Source organism: Canis lupus, chromosome 14 (genome assembly GCF_003254725.2).
Source record: "Canis lupus dingo isolate Sandy chromosome 14, ASM325472v2, whole genome shotgun sequence".
Lineage (NCBI taxonomy): Eukaryota > Metazoa > Chordata > Mammalia > Carnivora > Canidae > Canis > Canis lupus.
Window position 1 is genome coordinate 51817420 of NC_064256.1, and position 19441 is coordinate 51836860.

General features: G+C 36.3%; 1 protein-coding gene across 3 annotated transcripts in view; it reads left to right on the plus strand.

The window, feature by feature from the left end:
• The window catches only part of ZNF277 (zinc finger protein 277), a 108847-nt gene that overhangs the window by 58262 nt on the left and 31144 nt on the right, over nucleotides 1-19441 (plus strand). For 2 of the 3 annotated variants that reach the window (XM_049093433.1, XM_025464676.3), the window contains exons 2-4: nucleotides 930-1131; nucleotides 6822-6910; nucleotides 7185-7267. In XM_049093433.1, the coding sequence (XP_048949390.1) occupies nucleotides 930-1131; nucleotides 6822-6910; nucleotides 7185-7267 (374 nt within the window). The remainder of the gene's footprint in view (nucleotides 1-929; nucleotides 1132-6821; nucleotides 6911-7184; nucleotides 7268-19441) is intronic. The other variant, XM_049093434.1, reaches the window with a different exon arrangement.

The window sequence follows — 19441 nt, forward strand, 5'->3', positions numbered from 1 at the left end:
GAAGATTCCCTACCCTTCCTCAGATACTACATGTCTTACCATAGTTGCCTAGTTACTAACTACTCAGTAGACTGCATAAGGTGACAGGTCTAGCCTTCTCCCCTGAAAGACTAAAGAGGGCTCCTGACACAACTGGGTATGATTTGAAACCTGGATTCAGACCTATAGACCTTATACAGCTCAACTCTTATAGATACCATAGGTGATGTTAGGAAAATGAAAGTTTAGGCAGGAAAAATGTTTACCATGTATGTTTAGTAATCGAACATTCATCTCTTTTTCACAAGGACTTGAATTATGGTATATAATTGTGTAACAAGCAAATGGTAGACATAAATCAACATTAAAAACTGCCACCTGGGCCACCCAGCACATGCTGTGTCAACCCAGTGTGAGAGCTATCTTCCTTGCACATGACAAATAATCAGAAGCAGGAAAAGAGTTTGCAGGTGCAACAGGAAGCAGCTTAAACACTGGCGTGGTATCATCTGGAGCCTCAGTATATACCATTTACTTCCCATAGTGTGATGACTACCAACCATAGGTCACAATCAGGCCTTAGAACCTTAACCCAGCATGTTGCAGCCATCCCCCTACAAGTACCCCCGGAATTGCTGCCATTGGCCAATGTCCAAGAATGCTTGAACAGCTGCTCTGACAAATGGGTTTCCCCCATTCAAGCCGGCAAATGGGGAGTTTGAGCAGCTTTGCAACACTCCCTGCCTCTAGGTTGCAGAATCTATTTAAAATGATAATAAAGTATCCTGCTCTCTGACACTGTGTATTTTTCATTTTGGAAATAAGTAAATATCATTAGAATCCTTTTAATGCAGGAGATGAGAAATGATCCTAAAGAGTTGATTTCAGCTTTTCCTTTTGCTTTTTTTTTTTCCCTCCCCGCTTTTGCTTTTGCTTTTTCTCTCTCCCAGACAGTAAGGATTGTATCCTGGAGCCGCTTTCCCTGCCAGAAAGTCCAGGTGGCACCACCGCTTTAGAAGGTTCTCCATCTGTGCCTTGTATTTTCTGTGAAGAACATTTTCCTATGGATGAACAAGACAAACTTCTGAAGCACATGATTATTGAACATAAGATGGTCATAGCTGATGTCAAGTTGGTTGCTGATTTCCAAAGGTAAATTTTGTTTTTTACCATAAATGAATTAAATCCAATATTCCATAAAGGAAAGGCATAACTTATATTTGTTTATAAATAAAATTATTCCTATGCAAATAGGAAAACTCATATTCTTTTTCAAGCATTGGTGGGAATGGAGATCTTTAGTTGAAGCCAGAAGGGTATTGTCCAAAGAATTCTCAGTTTAAGTGCTGTGATGAGATTGAGAATCAGGGGGGAAAAAGTCATTCAAAAACCAAAGGGGTATAAGAGTAGACAGTTGTTGAGGTCAGTGTATGAGGTACCAAGAGGAAGAAGATGAGGAGGATGAAGAACAGATAGATAGAGGCGAGTGGTTGCAGAACTGCCAACAGTGGGCATGTGTGAAATGTAGGAACTTCACCTACATAGCCAGGACTCAGAGTGAGCTAAACTCCAGTTTATGAGCACCTGACTTAGAATATCCACACCAATCCTTATTACCAGTTGTAATATAAGCAATTATTTATTTTTTTCCAATTTCTAATTGCTGGAACTGATTGTTCAACAGAAATGCCTCTTTTTTCCAGTGTAATATCTTCTTCCCTTTTTTTAATTTAAATTCAATTAGCCAACAAAGAAATGCCTTTTCATAAGCAGATGGAGTGAAGTAGTTATGTTCATGTTGTTGTTAGTTGACACTTGGAAGCATTTTCCATACCCACAATAGCATGGTAATTATCTGGCTTTGTATAGTTACCGAAAGCTCGCGTTTTGGTGTATCTGGCCAGGACCCATTTTGCAATATTCTGCCCTGATTTCCCTACAAAATATTGCAGTAGCCCAGATGTTATGGTATCTCTGCATCTAAACTCTGTGTCTGCCAGACCACATCATTCCTAGCACGCAACAGCTTTTTTATGATGGGTCTTGTAGAGCAACAAGCTATTTTACTAAAAGCGGACTGTGAAACCAGGCATAGGGTTGAATGCAGACTTGGTGACTTCCTGACCATGTGACTTGTAACAAATTACTTAAACCACTTTAAGCATCAGTTTCCTCATCAGTAAAAGAGGATAACAGCAACTCAAGTAAGATTGTTGGATATTATATAAAACAGGATATGTGTAGCACCAGCCAGTGCCTGGAACATCTTTTATTCTTATTTTTATTTTTATTTTTATTTTTATTTTTTCTGAGACATCTTTTAAATCCACCAGATGGTAGACAAAAATTTTATTATATTTTGATTACAAAAGATATATTTGAAATCATAGTTTTCTATAACTGAGTTTTCTGTAGAGGTATTTATGCTGGTCTGGAAACCTAGTTACCATTTGTAAACTATAACTTTGGAGAAAATTTAATTTAGGATCCTAAATACTCTAAACTTCAAGAATGAGGGTTTTCTTTTTTAAGTTGTAATAGCCAGAATGCCTACAGGAGTAATATTAGCTATTCTCTAACTCTTCATGTTCCTCTCAACTGCCTAGCACTGATACAGAATGTCTCTGGTGCTTTCTGTATTATTATGACCCCTTAAATCCACTCAGCATTGCGATTTTTTAGTAGATTTTGGTGTCGCCTGATTAAGCAGAGATAGAACACAACAGTAAAGGACAGTTATATGAGTGATATATGCCACCAGCTGGTAGAATAAACTAATTATTACATAATTGCAGAGGAAGCACTTAATATTTCTCATTCTCATTCCTTGGTCTTTATTTTCAGTTAAAGTATTTATGCCTCTGTGTGTGTGTGTGTGTGTGTGTGTATGGATGTGTGTGGATGTGTGTGTTTGGGAAGTATTCTGGGAGCTTCCTCATGTAGGATTTCTAGTTATATGTAGTCAGGTCTTTTGGTTTTGTTTTAGATACTTTTTAGGCTAGAGATCTTCAAATTCTTATCAAGTAACCATTGACAGGACTATCAAATGAGATATTCTTTTATAAGTTGTATCACTCAGCTTTTCTTTGATGTAAATATCTTCTTTATTTTCTTTTATTCTGCTTTGTCATGTAAATGCAAATTCTCCCTCGGGAATTGGAGAAAAATATGGTCTACCAGTGATAATTGAGTAACATTGAGATTTTCTTTCTCCTAAAATCTGTGAGAAGTATCTAGAGTTTGTATTTTCCCTTTGTTCTTATGTATGATAGCTAAGTAGCTATATTTTTACAAATCTGTCTTTTGTATGATTGATATTAATCCCATCTGCATGTGGGCAAGAAAATCAAATTATTTACTAGGTCTCAGACTTAGGAGTCAATAATTAATTGAGGGGAATCGATCACCCTCTAAATGTAGTTATGCAATAAAATGGGTGCTTTAATTTAAAAGAGAAAGAACATAGCTGATATATATAAGTGCTTTCTAAATAAAGTGTGTGGTTAACATGTACTTTAAATTTGGAAACCTAAATTTTCCTTGTCAACTGTCCTCCCAATAAGCTTTACTCTGGTGGTTCATTCAAATTGACCAAGAATGTATGTGAATAAACTCTTGCTTTTAAATGCTTTTTGATATATCCAGTCTCCTTTAGATAGTATCTGTCTACTATTTAGGGAAACTAAAAATTCCTCTCTCAAACAATGCAAACATTGACTGTGAGAATTAAGTTGAAATCTTCTCAACGTTTTATGACTTTTTCTTCAGAAAAATTGTGGGAGTGGGTGTATGTGTATATATTTACATGGATATGTGGATAGATAGATGATAGATAGATAGATAGATAGATAGATAGATAGATAGATAGATAGATATTTACATGGATATGTGGATAGACAGATAGATGTATGTATGTATACATATATAACTTCTCAGAGAGGAATTGTTTCTTCTGAGTACAGTAAGTAATAAAGATGATAAATAATAGATGAGATAGACTTACTTTGTGCTTTACTGGAAAAATTGTGCTGTAAATTTTCATATAAATATATTTAACATTTTCGTTATTGGAAAAAAGCTAACAGTAGTAAAACTTTCTCAGACAGAATAAAACAAAAATAAAAATCTTTCCTTCGAGCCATTTAACATAGTTATTTATACTGAACCATTTCTAGCTTTATTCAGTAAATAAATTTTTTCCAGAAGATAAATGCTAACTCCTTAATTCTTGCCCCTTTCTATATTAAATTCCACTCATTCAGTGCTACTTAATTAACAGCCATATCTCAAATCTTTATACCTCTGTCAGTAAGGACACCAATTACAGTGAGGGGCTGAACAGGCAAGATTACTAGAAGGATTTTTTTGGGAGACAATTCCGTGAAACATTAAAATTCTTTCAAAAGAAAAAAGTGTTTGCTGATGACCTAATAACTACTCTTACGGCTTTTTAGCAAAGTACGAGATGCCTTGATAACTATCCTCCAAATAAAGAATTCATACTGCATGTCATTTCTTGGCTACCTTTAAATATTGAGTGACTACAGTTGTAGCTTCAAATAAGCCAGAGAAGTAAGAAAACATGAAAAAAATGGTCCCTTAACATTGAATAGCCCCCACATGGTCTTCAGTAGAGTGGTAATCAGGAGTGAGGAACCTCTCCATTGTATATTGTAGGAATAGCCATGATGAAACTCCCTGTCAAACTTGACTGTCCTGGTTTTTGTTTAAGTCTGTTATCTCAGCACCCAGTTTTGCTGTATGAATTTGATTAGTCATGAAAATAGATGGTTGTGTAGTACAGTTTGGAAGAACAATCCAATTTCTATTCCTGACATCTCTAATAGAGGTTCTCCTGTGTTCCTTCATCCCTTGCACCACTTTGCCGTAGAAAATATACTGAAGGGAGAATAAGAAAAGTGGCTGGAAATGTCATTTTTGTTTTCTTAAGTCTTCTCTTGCCTTTTATTTCTCCCTTTTTCTCTCTCCCCTGGTCTGGGAATAAGTAATGGAGAATGGAAATGGAGAATAAGAGTTGCTCTGTAAGATACTGATAACTGGATGGTGCTGTCACTGCCCTAGGTGACCAAAGAATAATATTTCTGCCCTTTATAGATACTTTTCTTCTTTTTGTGCACATTAATGGATCTGACATGCACTTGCCTCCTGTATCTGACACTTCCAATATGGAAGCCAACAAGCTAGCCATAGTGTCAATATTTATGGTTTGAGGCTAAGCTGGATGCAGCCTCAGATCATCATTTTCAGATCTCTTAAGATAAGGTCTAGCACTGTCCTATAAGGAAAGAGTTCTCCCCTCACATAATCATCCAGGTCAACAGTGTGGTTGTACATGAGAAGAAAGAACTAAAACATGATTTTATTTTCATTCATTATTCCTTTACTTCTTTTCCTTATATGTTCTATATTCGGTGTTGTCATATTTATATTTTTTAACTGTCACAGTTCTCTTTCTCTCAAACCTCTCCCAGCACATAATTCTTTTTTCAAATACATGAATGCCCTTTCTGTAGAGCACCATGGGGTTGGGACATTAATGTTCAGACAAAGGGGAAGAAAAATAAAAAGGAGACAAAATAGTGCGAGTTGAGGGCTACTTAGAGAAGCTTACAGGAATCTTTAAATGCTCTTCTATCTCTTAAAACCATTTCTTGTTAACCTACTATGTACAGAACATTGCTAGTTGCTATATCAAACCATTTAAAATGTCCAAATTTTTACAATCTATTACTAAATCTATTTCAGTAGGTTCCATCCCTTTCAGGGATTTTTCTTTTTCTGTTGTAAGTGTTTTGGTTGTTTTTTATCAACCATATAGCTTGATAAACTGTCAGCTATGGAGTCAGCCTTTCCATGTTCCTTCTCCCCATGAAAGAGGCTACCTTCTCTTCTTGGTACCATTTGATAAATGAGATGCAGTTGCCAATGTAAATCGCGTTAGATAAATGGGAAGATGAACAGGTTGTTAAACCGTTTCATCTTGCTCCTTCTTTCCTCAGACAGTGCAGGTCTGGGTGTTACGCTTTGCTTTAAAATTTACCCAGGATGGGGGATCCCTGGGTGGCGCAGCGGTTTAGCGCCTGCCTTTGGCCCAGGGCGCGATCCTGGAGATCCGGGATCGAGTCCCACGTCGGGCTCCCGGTGCATGGAGCCTGCTTCTCCCTCTGCCTGTGTCTCTGCCTCTCTCTCTCTCACTGTGTGCCTATCATAAAAAAAAAAAAAAAAAAAAATTTACCCAGGATGCTTCTTCTAACTCTGCTTATTAGGTACAAGAATTGTAAGCTTGGCCATTTTTCCAAAAATCTGCCTTGTTTCAGATACAATGTGCACATGCAAAATTTTTCTATCTTGTCTTATAGGTATTTAATTTAGGCTAACCTCTCATTGCATTATTTTTTTTTGCCTTCAGTTCTTTTTATGTATAAGATAACCACCCAACTTTCAATTTCTTGGAAATGTGTGATAAAGCCTATTTAATCATTGTTGCATTTTAAATTCACATAAACTTAGATGTGATTTCTAAAACCTTCATTATCACATAAAAATAATTCATTTTAACTTTCCCATATGTCTATTTATTGAATTTGGGGATAGTAAAGTTTAATCATGTCCATGCCTTTACAGAGTAATTTCATTTCATTAAATATTTATTTCATATTTCTAAATGCGCTACTGCCTTTCCATTTGTAAATTTTCTAGCAGTTATCAATCAACATTTGATATATTGTTTTGGGATAATTAAATGGTTTTATAAAACCCTGTCACTCTACAATAAGTAGTATATTGTCTTCTTACCATCCTTTCTGTTTGATTATTCCAAGGTACATTTTATATTGGAGGAAAAGGTTCACTGAACAGCCCATTACAGACTTTTGTAGTGTGATAAGAATCAATTCCACAGCTCCCCTTGGTAAGTATACATCTTAGCTACCATCTTTTCCCTACAATCCAAAAATTCAAAGGAATAATCGTACTTTCTTAAATTAGAATTCTCTCACTTTCATGATAGCTAAAATTAAATTGCCCTGTTTATGTTGCCTAACTTCAATAAAGCTAAAACAGTACTGTATACCAGAAGAGACATCCTAATGGACATACATATATGTATGTTTTTTAAAGGAAAAATTCTTCTGTAAAAAAATGATAAATATCATTTCTCCTTTATTTTCCTAATCTCTCAACAGAAGAACAAGACAATTACTTTTTGTTATGTGATGTTTTACCAGAAGATAGACTACTTAGAGAAGAACTTCAGAAACAGAGACTGGTAAGAATGGTTTTAGATGATAAACAATGTTGGAAATATATGCAAAATCATTTTTGTTATTCTTTTTTGTTTGTTTTCACTTTTTAATCTGTAAACTTTCAAACATACACAAAAGAGATAATACATAAAAATCTTAAAACAGAAGGAAAGTATACACTTGATTGAAGATTAAAGCGTTTCATGTTAAAAATGCAGTGAGAATTTTTGGCTTTGTTTTGCTTCCTGGATTATCTCTAAAATAACAACAGAGCTTACACATTTAGTGTAATTTTAGCTGCCTGGCACATGCTAGGGTTCAGCAGTCGTGGAAAAATGCCCTCAGCTAAAATTGAGTTGAATTAATTAACTTTTTTTTTTTCTCCTCTTCACTGGAATGTGCTATGCACTAGCACTTCTTTTATTCCCCTTTATGAATTAAGCATATGGTTTGATCATAGTAGCCTTTCTCACTTTCAACTTCAACCATAGCAAGCTAATTTGAAAATCTCAGCATTTTTGGTCTTTAAAAAAGGTAACAACATATACAAGTGTGAAAATTTTTATTTTCCTAAGTTGAACAGAAATTGGTTCATTTTTTTTAAAGTGTGCAGTTTTCCATTATTTGTGATTTAGCCTCAACAATTACTTGAAAATAACTTGTTCCTCCTTTGGTGATTACCTGTAAGTGTTCCTTGTGTCTTTGGATTTGGCTAGTGTTATGACAGAGAGCTGTGATTTCAGTGTTTCTGCTAAATCCTCAAGACATCTAAGAAAATAAATTCTATCATAGTCACAGGATTTAAGAAAAAGTCTCCTGAAGCACATTATATTCTGTAAACATCCCATATGATTATTTCTCATATAGGAAGAAACGATATGGTTGGATTTTGATTTATATGTCAAAAAAAGTATGCTTTTACTGTGGCAACAAACCCAGTAAGTAAACAGGACTTCTTAAGTCTTTCTTCTTTCCCTATTGTAATGTCTTAAGAAATCTGCAAACAAGGATGAATTTGTTTACTTGTACTTACTCATAATTTTTTATTGCTTTGAGTTTTTTCTCAGTTACAGTGGCTTAATCAAGAATGATCAAACTGAACTATTCCTGGTACCTCCAAGGATTTCTTTATATCAAACTACTGTTTCAGCCATTGCTAGTGCTCTGTACACAAAATCTACTATGTATCTGCAGATAGATTCAGTTCCTAGAAATAATAGATGTATAAAATTTAGGTGACCTTTTAAGATTCTGACACCAGTTTCAACATGTTTTTCCCCTCAAGCCACTAAGCAATTCTCCAGCACCAGCTGGGTGTCCTACAATTCAACTCAATTCTAATGCTATCTGCCCAGAGATATTATCAGATTCCACAGATTGAGGGCTCAGTCCCACAAAACCGTCCACCACTTTAAATGACAATTTCAAGTCCAGGTTGTTACCTCTGCTTCTGACCCACTGACAATAAATCAGAGGTTTCCATGATCCCCTCGCCCTGACCTTAGGTTTGATTAATTTGCCAAGCAAATTCCTCTAGGAAATCAGTTTACTGTCTACATTACCAGTTTATTTACAAAGGATATCCAAGAATATGTGTAAATAGCCAGATGAAGAGATACATGCATGGGATGAGATCTCAAGCAAAGGAGCTTCTGTCCCTACAGAGTTTGGGGCCCAGTAAGACAGCACATGGACCCTTTCTGATTCATCAGCCTGGAAGCTCTCCAAACCTTGTCTTAGTGGGTTTTTTGTGGAGGCTTCATTACTTACACATGACTGATTAATTCATTGGCCTTTGATGATTGAACTCAATCTCCATCCTCTCTCTCCTCCTAGACAGGAAGGAGGACTGCTGAAAATGCTTACCCTCTCATCACATGGTTGGTTCCACTGGCAACCATCCCTCATCCTTCGGTTACTTGTGTGCTTTCCAAAAGTCAACTCAGTAACATTCAAAAAAATACTTTTCTATAGCTCTGGACACTTAGGACTTTAGGAGCTATGTACAAGCACAAAGACCAAATATGTGTTTCTTATTAAATCACATCACACCTTCTTACCAACTTTATAGTCTGACTAAGTGATAGTGTTAGGGCAGCTAAACAAAGTGTGAAATTACAGTCAGTTCATATATACATATATATTTGTTGAATTCCTGCTTAACTAGATAATCATACAAAGGAAAAAAATGCAAGGCATGGTTCATGTCATAAAAGAGCATAAAGTCTAGAGAAAAAAGGCAAATATGTTCTTATCTCAGTACTGGCAATGATAGAATATCTTGTAGGGCTTGTGAAGATTAAGTAGATACTGCATATAATATACTTAGAACAGTATCTGCCACATAGAAAGCGCTCAATAAATATTGCAGACAAATAACAATAATAATACTAGGTCTTAAACTATGAAATGGGTTTGGGCAATTGGAGAGTTGTGGAAATGGGAGGAAAAATGCATGTGGACCTAAGTAAGTATTCAAGATGTCAGGAAAGTTGATTAAATCCAATCTGGCTAAGATAGAAAGATTTGTGGAGGAGGAGTATGAGATGGATTTAATGATATGAGATGGAGCTGAGTTGTAGAAATCCCTCAGTGCCAAGAATATTGACTTGGTAGTGAAGACCCGTCGATGTCTCATCATTGTCTATGGGAGTGAAGAGAAGAAAAGATAAGTTCAGCTATGTAAAAATCCACTTAAAGCTGACAAACTCGGGACGCCTGGGTGGCTCAGCAGTTGAGCATCTGCCTTTGGCTCAGGTCATGATCCTGGAGTCCCAGGTTCGAGTCCCACACCGGCCTCCCTGCATGGAGCCTCCCTCTCCTTCTGCCTATGTCTCTGCCTCTCTCTCTCTCTCTCTGTGTCTCTCATGAATAAATGAAATCTTTAAAATGAAAAAAAAAAAAAAAAAACTGACAAACTGGCAAGAGCAGACCAACATGGAGATATGGAAAGAAGCTGACAGTTACTAAGTGCCAGCCATATGCCATGCCTTGCCTTAGGTCCTTGCATTATGTCAACCACATGCAGTAGCTATTAAACGCTGTTCTATTCATGAGGGAACTGTGTCATAGAAAGACTAATTTTCCCAGGACCACATAGTGAACAAGAAGCAGAGATGGGACCTTAAACCAAATGTGCTTGATGTGTGCCTTTTTAAGGAGCGCCATGCCAGTCTAGTAGTAATTTATTCTGCTTCCCATACACCTTCCTCTTATTCTAGACTCTGGGAACAGCTCTGTCATGGATGCTCATAGTCTGACAGGTCTGTGTAAGTAGGGAAGGGATTCAGGCTAGGATTGGAGTTAAGGGAAAGCAGAGGAGATTTACAATAGGCTACCTCTGGGAATCATGGCTAGAGAATCATTAAGAAAAGATTTGCCAAGTAGCAGAAAGCTGGGTTGAATTTACAGTTAGCCATTTCTTCACAATTTTATGCTCTATAGTTATGGAGGCATGAAGATAGTGTGGGTGATCTTCCTTTGGAAGTTTGGGACGATGACAGAGTAGCTCTCTTTTATGTATAATGAGCTCTACATATCAGGAACAGGCATTTCCGAAAAGAAGTCCCTATGATCAAATGGAATAACTTTGAGCAAAAGTAGTAATACACCTTTTTTCTTCCATTAAGGACAAGAACTTTTTCAGCCCCTTTTAAGAATATGAATTGCTATGCCATTCCTGAAAGGTGCTTTGTGTAGGTTGTCGTGTATTGGAACTCTTGAAGAGATTTTATGCCCTTGGTCCTTATTTGCCTTCTAAGAACTCCTTCCAAGAATCATACACGCAGAGGGTTAAGTCACTCATTCTGCCACAGCTTGGTAGTTTTTTCTTTGTTTGTTATTGGTTGTATTTTATCAAACGGTTTCTCTTCATTCATCAGAGTTTAAATCTAGCTTCTGGAAAATGTAATTTAAACCAATTAAGTTGCGGCGAGATGGAGTAACTGGGTGACGGGCACTAAGGAGGGCTCTTGATGGGATGAGCATTGGGTATTATACTATATGTTGGCAAATTGAATTTAAATTTTAAAAATTTAATTGATTAAAATTAAAGGAAACCTTTTAAAAAATAAGTAAACCAATTAAGTTGCTTTATGGTACTAGATATATAATGTAATCTATATTTAATTGAACTCAGTTTAATGTCAATAGGATCTCAACTCAAGTCCATGAGGGAAGCACCCTCAAACTGGAGTACTAGTGTGACATTTGCTCTACTGATTTGCATTAATGGTAACTTGCATATGGATTATATTCTTTGATATTTACTCTTGTTTGGAATTCTCAATAAAGCATTTATTTTAAATGCCTTTATATGCTTTGAGTTCAAATTGACTTTGTCATTTCTTTGAGGGCAGGAATTTTGTCTTATATTTAAATGTTCTTCAGTAGTATTCAATATATCACTAAGTTCTTGTTGGTATTTTTCCCCTAACTCCATTTTTATTTTTAATTCTTATGTGACTAGCTGAACGTATGTAGAGTTTAAATCATTCACTTGAGGTTACCAAAGCAGACTTAAGGCTAAAACCATATTTCTTTTTCCATTTTCTTCTAGACCTCACTGATTCCTTGTGACATTTCTGAGATTTGTGTGTGTTCCCAGTTTTCTTTTTGAAAAGCTTGATTCCTATTTAACACTTCTTTGAATTTTTTTATTTGTACTCAGAAGGGAACTACAAAATTAGGAAAGATTCTTGAGAGTTTAATAGCTTGTATACCTTCCTTTCTTTAACTTTCTTCTTTAAAAATGTTCCCTTGGACGCCTGAGTGACTCAGTCAGTTAAGAACCCAACCCGATTTTGACTCAGGTCATGATCTCAGGGTTGTGAGATCAAGTGTCACATCAGGCTCCACACTCAGCATGGCGTCTGCATAGGATTCTCTCTCTTTCCCTCTGCCCCTTCCCCCACTCACACTCTCAAGAAAGAAAAATGTCTTTTTAAAAATAAATAAAGTGTTCTCTTGATCTCATCATTCTACTTCAGTATCCTCCAGTGGATACCCTTTACCCTCTTCTCTCTCCAGTGAATATATAGAAGTTTCTCAGGGTCATTCCCTCCTCTAGGCTGTGCACTCCCATAACTACTACTACAGTCCTGATAGCTCAGATATTGGTGCTGGTGCAGAGTAGGTGGTCAGAATAAATACCTATTGATGGAGTTCATCTACAACTTTCATGCTGGCTCACCTCTAAACCCCAGTTCTAACTTCCCTTAGGTTACACTTCTCCATATGGATTTCCAGTCAACACTTTAAGTTGAATGTGCCTATGACATATTCCTTTCTCTACTGAAATTTGTGATCTGCCTATGTTCCTATGTAATGAATGGTACCACCATTCTCCTAGTCTTTCAATTTGGAAATTTCTAGGATTATCTCTAACTCCTGTCAGTTCCACTTCTAAGTCCTGACTTCATACCCTTCTTTGTAATCCTGATGCCTTTTTCTTACCTTACCTATGGACTCACCTCTCCGGTCAATTGACATTGCCTCCAGGATTTTAATGTTAATATGTTAATATAACTTAACATTTTAATATTAAAATATATAACAGATCATTTTATTGCTAAGCTTGCATTTCCAGTGTTATGTATCTTTCAATTACCCAGTGTCCAACTTACTCATTTATTGAATAAATATTTGTCTTGCATCAGATAGTGTTTTAAATGCTTTTAGTCTAGCAGTGGATGAAATAAGCCACAGTCCCTTGCAGGCCCTTGTAGAGAACACACTCTAATGAAAACACTACTTGTCTCACATTTACTTGAGTGTATTAAGTACATACTGGACTCTGCTTCATCAACCAGGAATGCTAGCCCCACCAATCCACCTATAAAACACCCCCCCCCAAGATATTGCTTAAATGCCACATTTTCCACAAAAGCTTCCCAGATGCCATCTATGAGAATTAATAACCTCTTCTGAGCTCTCTTAATGTACTATTTTATTTGGCTTTTCAATTATAGTTAGTTGCTTAAAAATCTGTCTTCCTTACTGTGATAGATGCCTGTTAAGGTTGGGAATGTCCTGTTTACTTTGTATCTTCTCTGAGCCTTGGTCATAAAGGTTTAACTTAAAGTTAATCCTCAGGTATTGGTGAGGTATTTCTATAAAACTGCATAGTCAGATCTCCCTGATTTTTAGGAGAGATACAAAATTGTGAGACAGACATCTTTAATCACTGGGTTATACTTTAGCATTAAGAAGCACTAGTTTTTCAATTGCCCTATAGAAGAAGATGATGCATGTGTAAGCTCTCAATAGCAAGATGTAACTTTCAATGAAATTGGGATAAGGGGAAACATCCATTTAACTGCATGGAAGTTTCTCTCTCTCTCTCTCTCTCTTTTTTTTTTTTTTTTTTTTTGTAATCATTCTTATGTCACCTTGAGCAGTCATTCATGACAACTACAAATATAACAATTTAAAAAAATTTTTTTTTAATTTAAAGATGTTTGATTTTGTACACCTCGACGGTTCAGTCTGTTAAGTGTCTGCCTTCAGCTTAGGTCAGGATCCCACAGTCCTGGCATCAAAACCCGCATCACATCAGGCTCCCTGCTCAGCAGAGAATTTGCTTCTCTCTGCCCCTTGGCCCCTCTCCCTCAAGCCTTCCCCCTGCTCATGCACACTCTTTCTTTCTCTGTTCTCAAGTAAACAAAATCTTTTCTAAAAATAAAACTAAAAATGTTTGATGTTAATGCTACTTTATATATCCCACCTCCTCCCACAATAGCACAACAAAATGAAATTCTGTATCTCCCAATAAGATTTTGTTTCCTCATGCCACTTTTCTTCATAGATCTTAGAAGTTTTTAGAAAAGGATTAAGTTATTTTCTATTGATGTCTTCAAAGTAAAAGGTCAGTTTGCATTTATACCTTTCTGGCATAATTCCTACCCTTGTAGCGCACACCCTCTAATTGCAACTAGAATAACTTTCCCAAACATAATGTGATATCTCCATAGATCTGTAGCATTATTAACAATCAACAGAGATCAAGTTAGCTAAAATGACCACTGAGCGATTTTAGCCTTCAGATTAATGTTTCCATTTAGGAAATAAATATAAACTCAGTCTGAAACTATACTAAACTGAATCCTAAACTTTACCACTTTGAACACCTTTAACAGAATTAAATTTTTTTTTAAAACACATTGGCTCTATGAGGCCAGTAAGGCAATATCATTATTTCTGTTTAGATGGAAAAAACAAAGTCAAAGTTGTTGGGAGAAATGTTCAAAGCCACAGTTATATAATGTATAAAATAGGATGGGAAGCAACACAGACTCCTACTATTTCCCAAACCCCATGTGCCATTCTTTTTCCAATTGTACCAGGATCTTTTATTCAATTAGATCTTAACTTCTATAAGCAAAAGTGACATTTTCTAAATTGACATTTGTTGCAATAAATAAAAACGAATGAGTGGGACTTAGATGCATATGTAAATAAATAATAGTGTTTTGTTTCTGTTGCTAAGATTTTTTTTTTAAGAAAATCTAATTTCCTACTTTGTTATCCTAAGTCAGTGGTAAATAGTAAATTCTTATTTCTTTGGGCCTAAGCTTCTTACATTTTCTTTTAAAACTTGAAGATAGTGTGTTTTCAGAGTTTTCCCTATCTTTAAAGAAATATAGGGGTATATCTGACCTTGAATTTATCTAAGAAAATACTTCCACAGGCAAGGTTATACTATACTGATCCATGCCATGCCATGCCATAGCTCTCTCTCCTTATAGTGGAAGAGGGGAACATTTTGCAGTCTCCTGTAGTCACCTTTCTATTTTTAAAATCCTCCTCTTCTTGCCTCAGCTAGATTCCCTCATATCTTCAGTACAATTTGAAATTAGGCTTTTCTAATTTTCATGTGTTTAACTCTTGCAATTTTTTTTCTTCTGTACTTCTTTTTTTTTTTTTTAATTGTAATGGTCTGTTCCATGTTAATGGTTACCTTTATGTAATCTTTTTCTCTACTAGTTAATTCTTTTAGATGTTCTGTCTCTCCTGTCAATTCCCTTCTCTTCAGGAGCCACCGCAGTACAACTCCAACTGGAAGAAAAATACTGTCTTTCTATCCTGTGTAGCAAGCAGATGGTTGTTGCTGTTATCATTGCTGTTTCAGAAAGGGTGGGAGGTGCTGATGTCTTTCAAGAAGGTGGAATATTAGTCACATCAAACCTCGTGGACTTGTGGGAGTATATCATAAACCAGTTAAGAAATTTCTCTCTGGCTTTTTTGTTTTACTGTCTTGCTTTAGTCATTGACATATCTTTTCTCATTTATTTATTAAGATCCTTGATATTATTGTCAAAGTTAACTTGTGATCAGCTCTCATAAAATGCAGGTTTTATTTTAAGAAACAGTATATGTCATTGATAATCAATGCTTTAATATAGTTATTCCTGCCTTTACATGAAGAGGTGTGTTTTTAAGTATAGTGAATGTATTAATACGGGTGCCTTACTAACGTGAATTCAAAATGCTCAAGTCATCAGATTTGACATATTTGTCTTTTCCTGGGGCTACCTAGCATTTTTTGACACTTAAAAAGGAATCCTTTAGGGAGAATACATACCTTTTTACTTGACCCCTGCTCAAGAGGGTTTCTAAAATATTTAAGTAAGTTGCAGGCAAATTCTGTTCTGAACATGGTTGAAACTCTACATCAATATCTTTAGACAAAATTAATTCATTTCCATTTTACTTTGTTAATCAAACTTGTTTTCCATTCCTGAAGTTGGTGGAAGTTTACTGAGCTTTTTGTACTTTAATTTCCTCATATTGAGTTTTTACCTTAAAGGATGTGATAGAAAAATAAGCCTTCACCATAACTCTGAGATCAAAATGAAAATACCATGCTTACTATAAGAAGATATGAGAAATGGCAGAAAGAACAGAGAGGATGGTGTTATTTTTTTTTTATCCTTCCTGATTCTGAAACAATTTAAACACCATTTCAATAGTTTATATAATGTTCTCTCATTCAGTTCATATAACCCTAGTATATCAAATTTTCCAATACTTTCAAATTTATTTAGAATAAAAATCCAGACCCCTAACCAAGATCCCAAAGGTTCTGTTACCTGTTTCTCTCCCCCTCTCTGGTCACCATATCCAGCCACATAGCCACATCTCTATCTCCATTCCTTAGACACACCAGATTCTTTCCACCATTACTTGTTGTTTACATTTGCACTTGCTATTGACTCTACTTGGAACACTATTCTCCAAAATCTCTTGGCTTTTCTGAAGAATGAGGGAAGAGTTTTTGGAGAAGCTGATATCCAGGGTAAGCCTCTAGAATGGAGCTACAGACAAATGAATGGTTTGGAAATTCTTTTGGAAGATAAAGACATTCAGAGTCTTTCAACTGACTGAAGTGACTTAGGAAGAATTGGTTTCTGTAAAGGATTCACGTTAGCTATGAGCTGCAAGATAGACACTCAAAACTAAATATTGACTGATTAATTTACCAAGAACCTTTTTTTCTCACGGAGTAGGAAGGATTTAAACCTATTCTTAATTCCAGATTATGACCAAAGAGAAGGCATAGATCACAGTGCCCAGTATAATACCAAACCTTCAGTTAACCTTTGGGAAATTTTTGCTGAGTAAATGGCATTTGTTTTAGCCAACTGGAGTGTCCCAAGTCACCTGTTTTCACCAAAAAACAATATAAAACCTCTATGTTAATTTTAATTAATTTAACTTCTTTGAGGGAAGTAGGGATGTGGAGAACAGGAAGTAGATAGCAAACAGATTTCCATGGTTTCTTTTTTATCACCAGAGATAACTGAGGCACCATTCTCCATGCCTTGATGTCAGTTTCTCAAAGGAATGCCAGCCCAGAATCTCCAGTGCTGTACTTAGAAGCTGCAAATGTTCACACTCTTAAAGAGAAAAGGCTGATCAGTGTTCCATATGCATTAGGGGGCTTTGCCATTTGGTATGCAGTCTGGGTTCTGGTATTGTAACTAAGTCACTTCAAAAGAAAGCTAGTAATTTGTGACTCATTTATAACAACAATACAGACCTTTTTCTGGTCTGACAAATGTAATTTTTAATATTTGTTACTTTTCTTTTAAACCTCCATTTTGTTGATGATCTCCTGTTTCATTTTTTGCCCTGAACTTATATTGATGGCTGAAAACTTACAAAGATCTAAATTCTCAACCATTCCAGGTTTGATTTTTCTGCAAAGTTTTAACTCCTCTAAAATTCCTAAATACTCATGTTAAAAATCATCCCTTTTTTTGAGGGGATGACCTTTTGTAACCCATCATATAAGTGAAATGTGCTGATCTGGGGACATACAGGGGAATAGAATGACCAAGGGACGGTGCTGCAGGTCTCTTTGTCTACCTTCTCTCCCTGCTATCATCCCATCAAGTTGTGGCAAACCTTCATTTCCATAAATTTTAATTTTTTTTAATATTTAAATCTCTTAACTCCAAAATACATCCCTATAACTTGCTTGAATCTAAGAAGAATGCATTGTAGAACTTGCTGGACAAACTACAGGTTAGGGTCTCCTGGGCCTGCCTTCATATCCAGCTCTCCTACTACTGAACGCTGTTGTACAGTCAGAAAGAACTCAGGAATGATACTTATTTCTCAGCGTTCCTGCCCTCTCCCCTGGCAGCAATAAACCTCTGCTTTCTGGTAAGGCAAGGCTTGGGGCCTTCCCCCAGCAGCTTCTGGCTTTTGCTCTAAATGCTAAAGAATGGTCCCGGGAAGCATCATGCCTGCTCACTGTTGATAGGCTGTCGTTCATATTTCTTTCCCCTACACCCAATCTTCCTCCTGAGAACTTGGAGGAAACCCATGGAGAAGAGCTGAACCGTTTTGTGGCCAGGGTTCCCAGGGACTTAACCTTTAAAAACTCTGTGAAACTTCAGTTATTTTCTTCTACTTGCCTTTTCCTCACATGTTCTGTCAAAAGGGGAAATGATTTGTGTGTCCCTGTCTCTCCTGAGGGAGGTTCATTGCTTTTTGGAATTCAGTTTGTCTGGTTGCCTTGTGACTTCAGATTTCTTCTTTTCCTTTAAAAATAATAACAGCTCTGTTGAGATATAATTCACGTAAATACAATTCACCTTTTTAAAGTGTACAATTCAGGGGTGCCTGGCTGGCTCAGTTAGTACAGCATGTGGTTGGTAGGGGTCATGAATTTGAGCTCCATATTGGGTATAGAGATTCTTTAAAAAAAAAATTAAATGGGGCACCTGGGTACCTCAGTCAGTTTATGTGTCAGACTGTTTATTTTGTCTTAAGTCATGATCTCAGCATCGAAGGATCGAGCCCTGCCTTGGGCTCAGTGCTCAGCAGGGAGTCTACTTGAGATTCTCTCCTCTAACTCCCTCTACCCCTGACCTCCTTTCTCCCATGCTCATGCATATCCTCTCTCTCTCTATCTCTGTCTAAAATAGTAAGTAAATCTAAAAAAAATTTTAGATAATAAATTAATTAAAAATAAATACAGTGTACAATTCCATGGTTACAAGTATATAGATTTTTAGATTCAAAGTAAGGAATGAGGGATCCCTGGGTGGAGCAGTGGTTTGGCGCCTGCCTTTGGCCCAGGGCGCAATCCTGGAGACGCGGGATCGAATCCCGCGTCGGGCTCCCTGCATGGAGCCTGCTTCTCCCTCTGCCTGTGTCTCTGCCTCTCTCTCTCTCTCTCTCTGTGTGTGACTATCATGAATAAATAAATAAAAAATCTTTAAAAAAAAAAACACACAAAGTAAGGAATGATTTTCTTTTTCTTTTCTTTTTTGATTTTCCAGCTTTTTTTCATTGTAAAGATACTCTCTGTGACTTTCTTTTTTAAGATTTTATTTTTAAGTAATTTCCACACCCAACGTGGAACTCAGACTCACAACCCCAAGATCAAGAATTGCATGCTCTACCTACTAAGCCAATCAGGCACACCTCTGGCTTTCTTTATCCTAAGCAGGGTAGCAGAGCAGAACTCCTCCTCCTCCCTCTGTTTTATTTTAATTAATATCTTAGTGATTAAGTGCCACTTTTGGTTAAAGTAGACGCTTTTCCATTCACAGAGTTCAAAAAGACACGTGTATTTGTCTATTGAATGACAGACATAGCTCCAGGAGACAATTGACTCAACTAACTAGTTATCATAAATTCGAAAACCTATTCTTATTTGGTACCCAATCTTGATCTTTTAACCA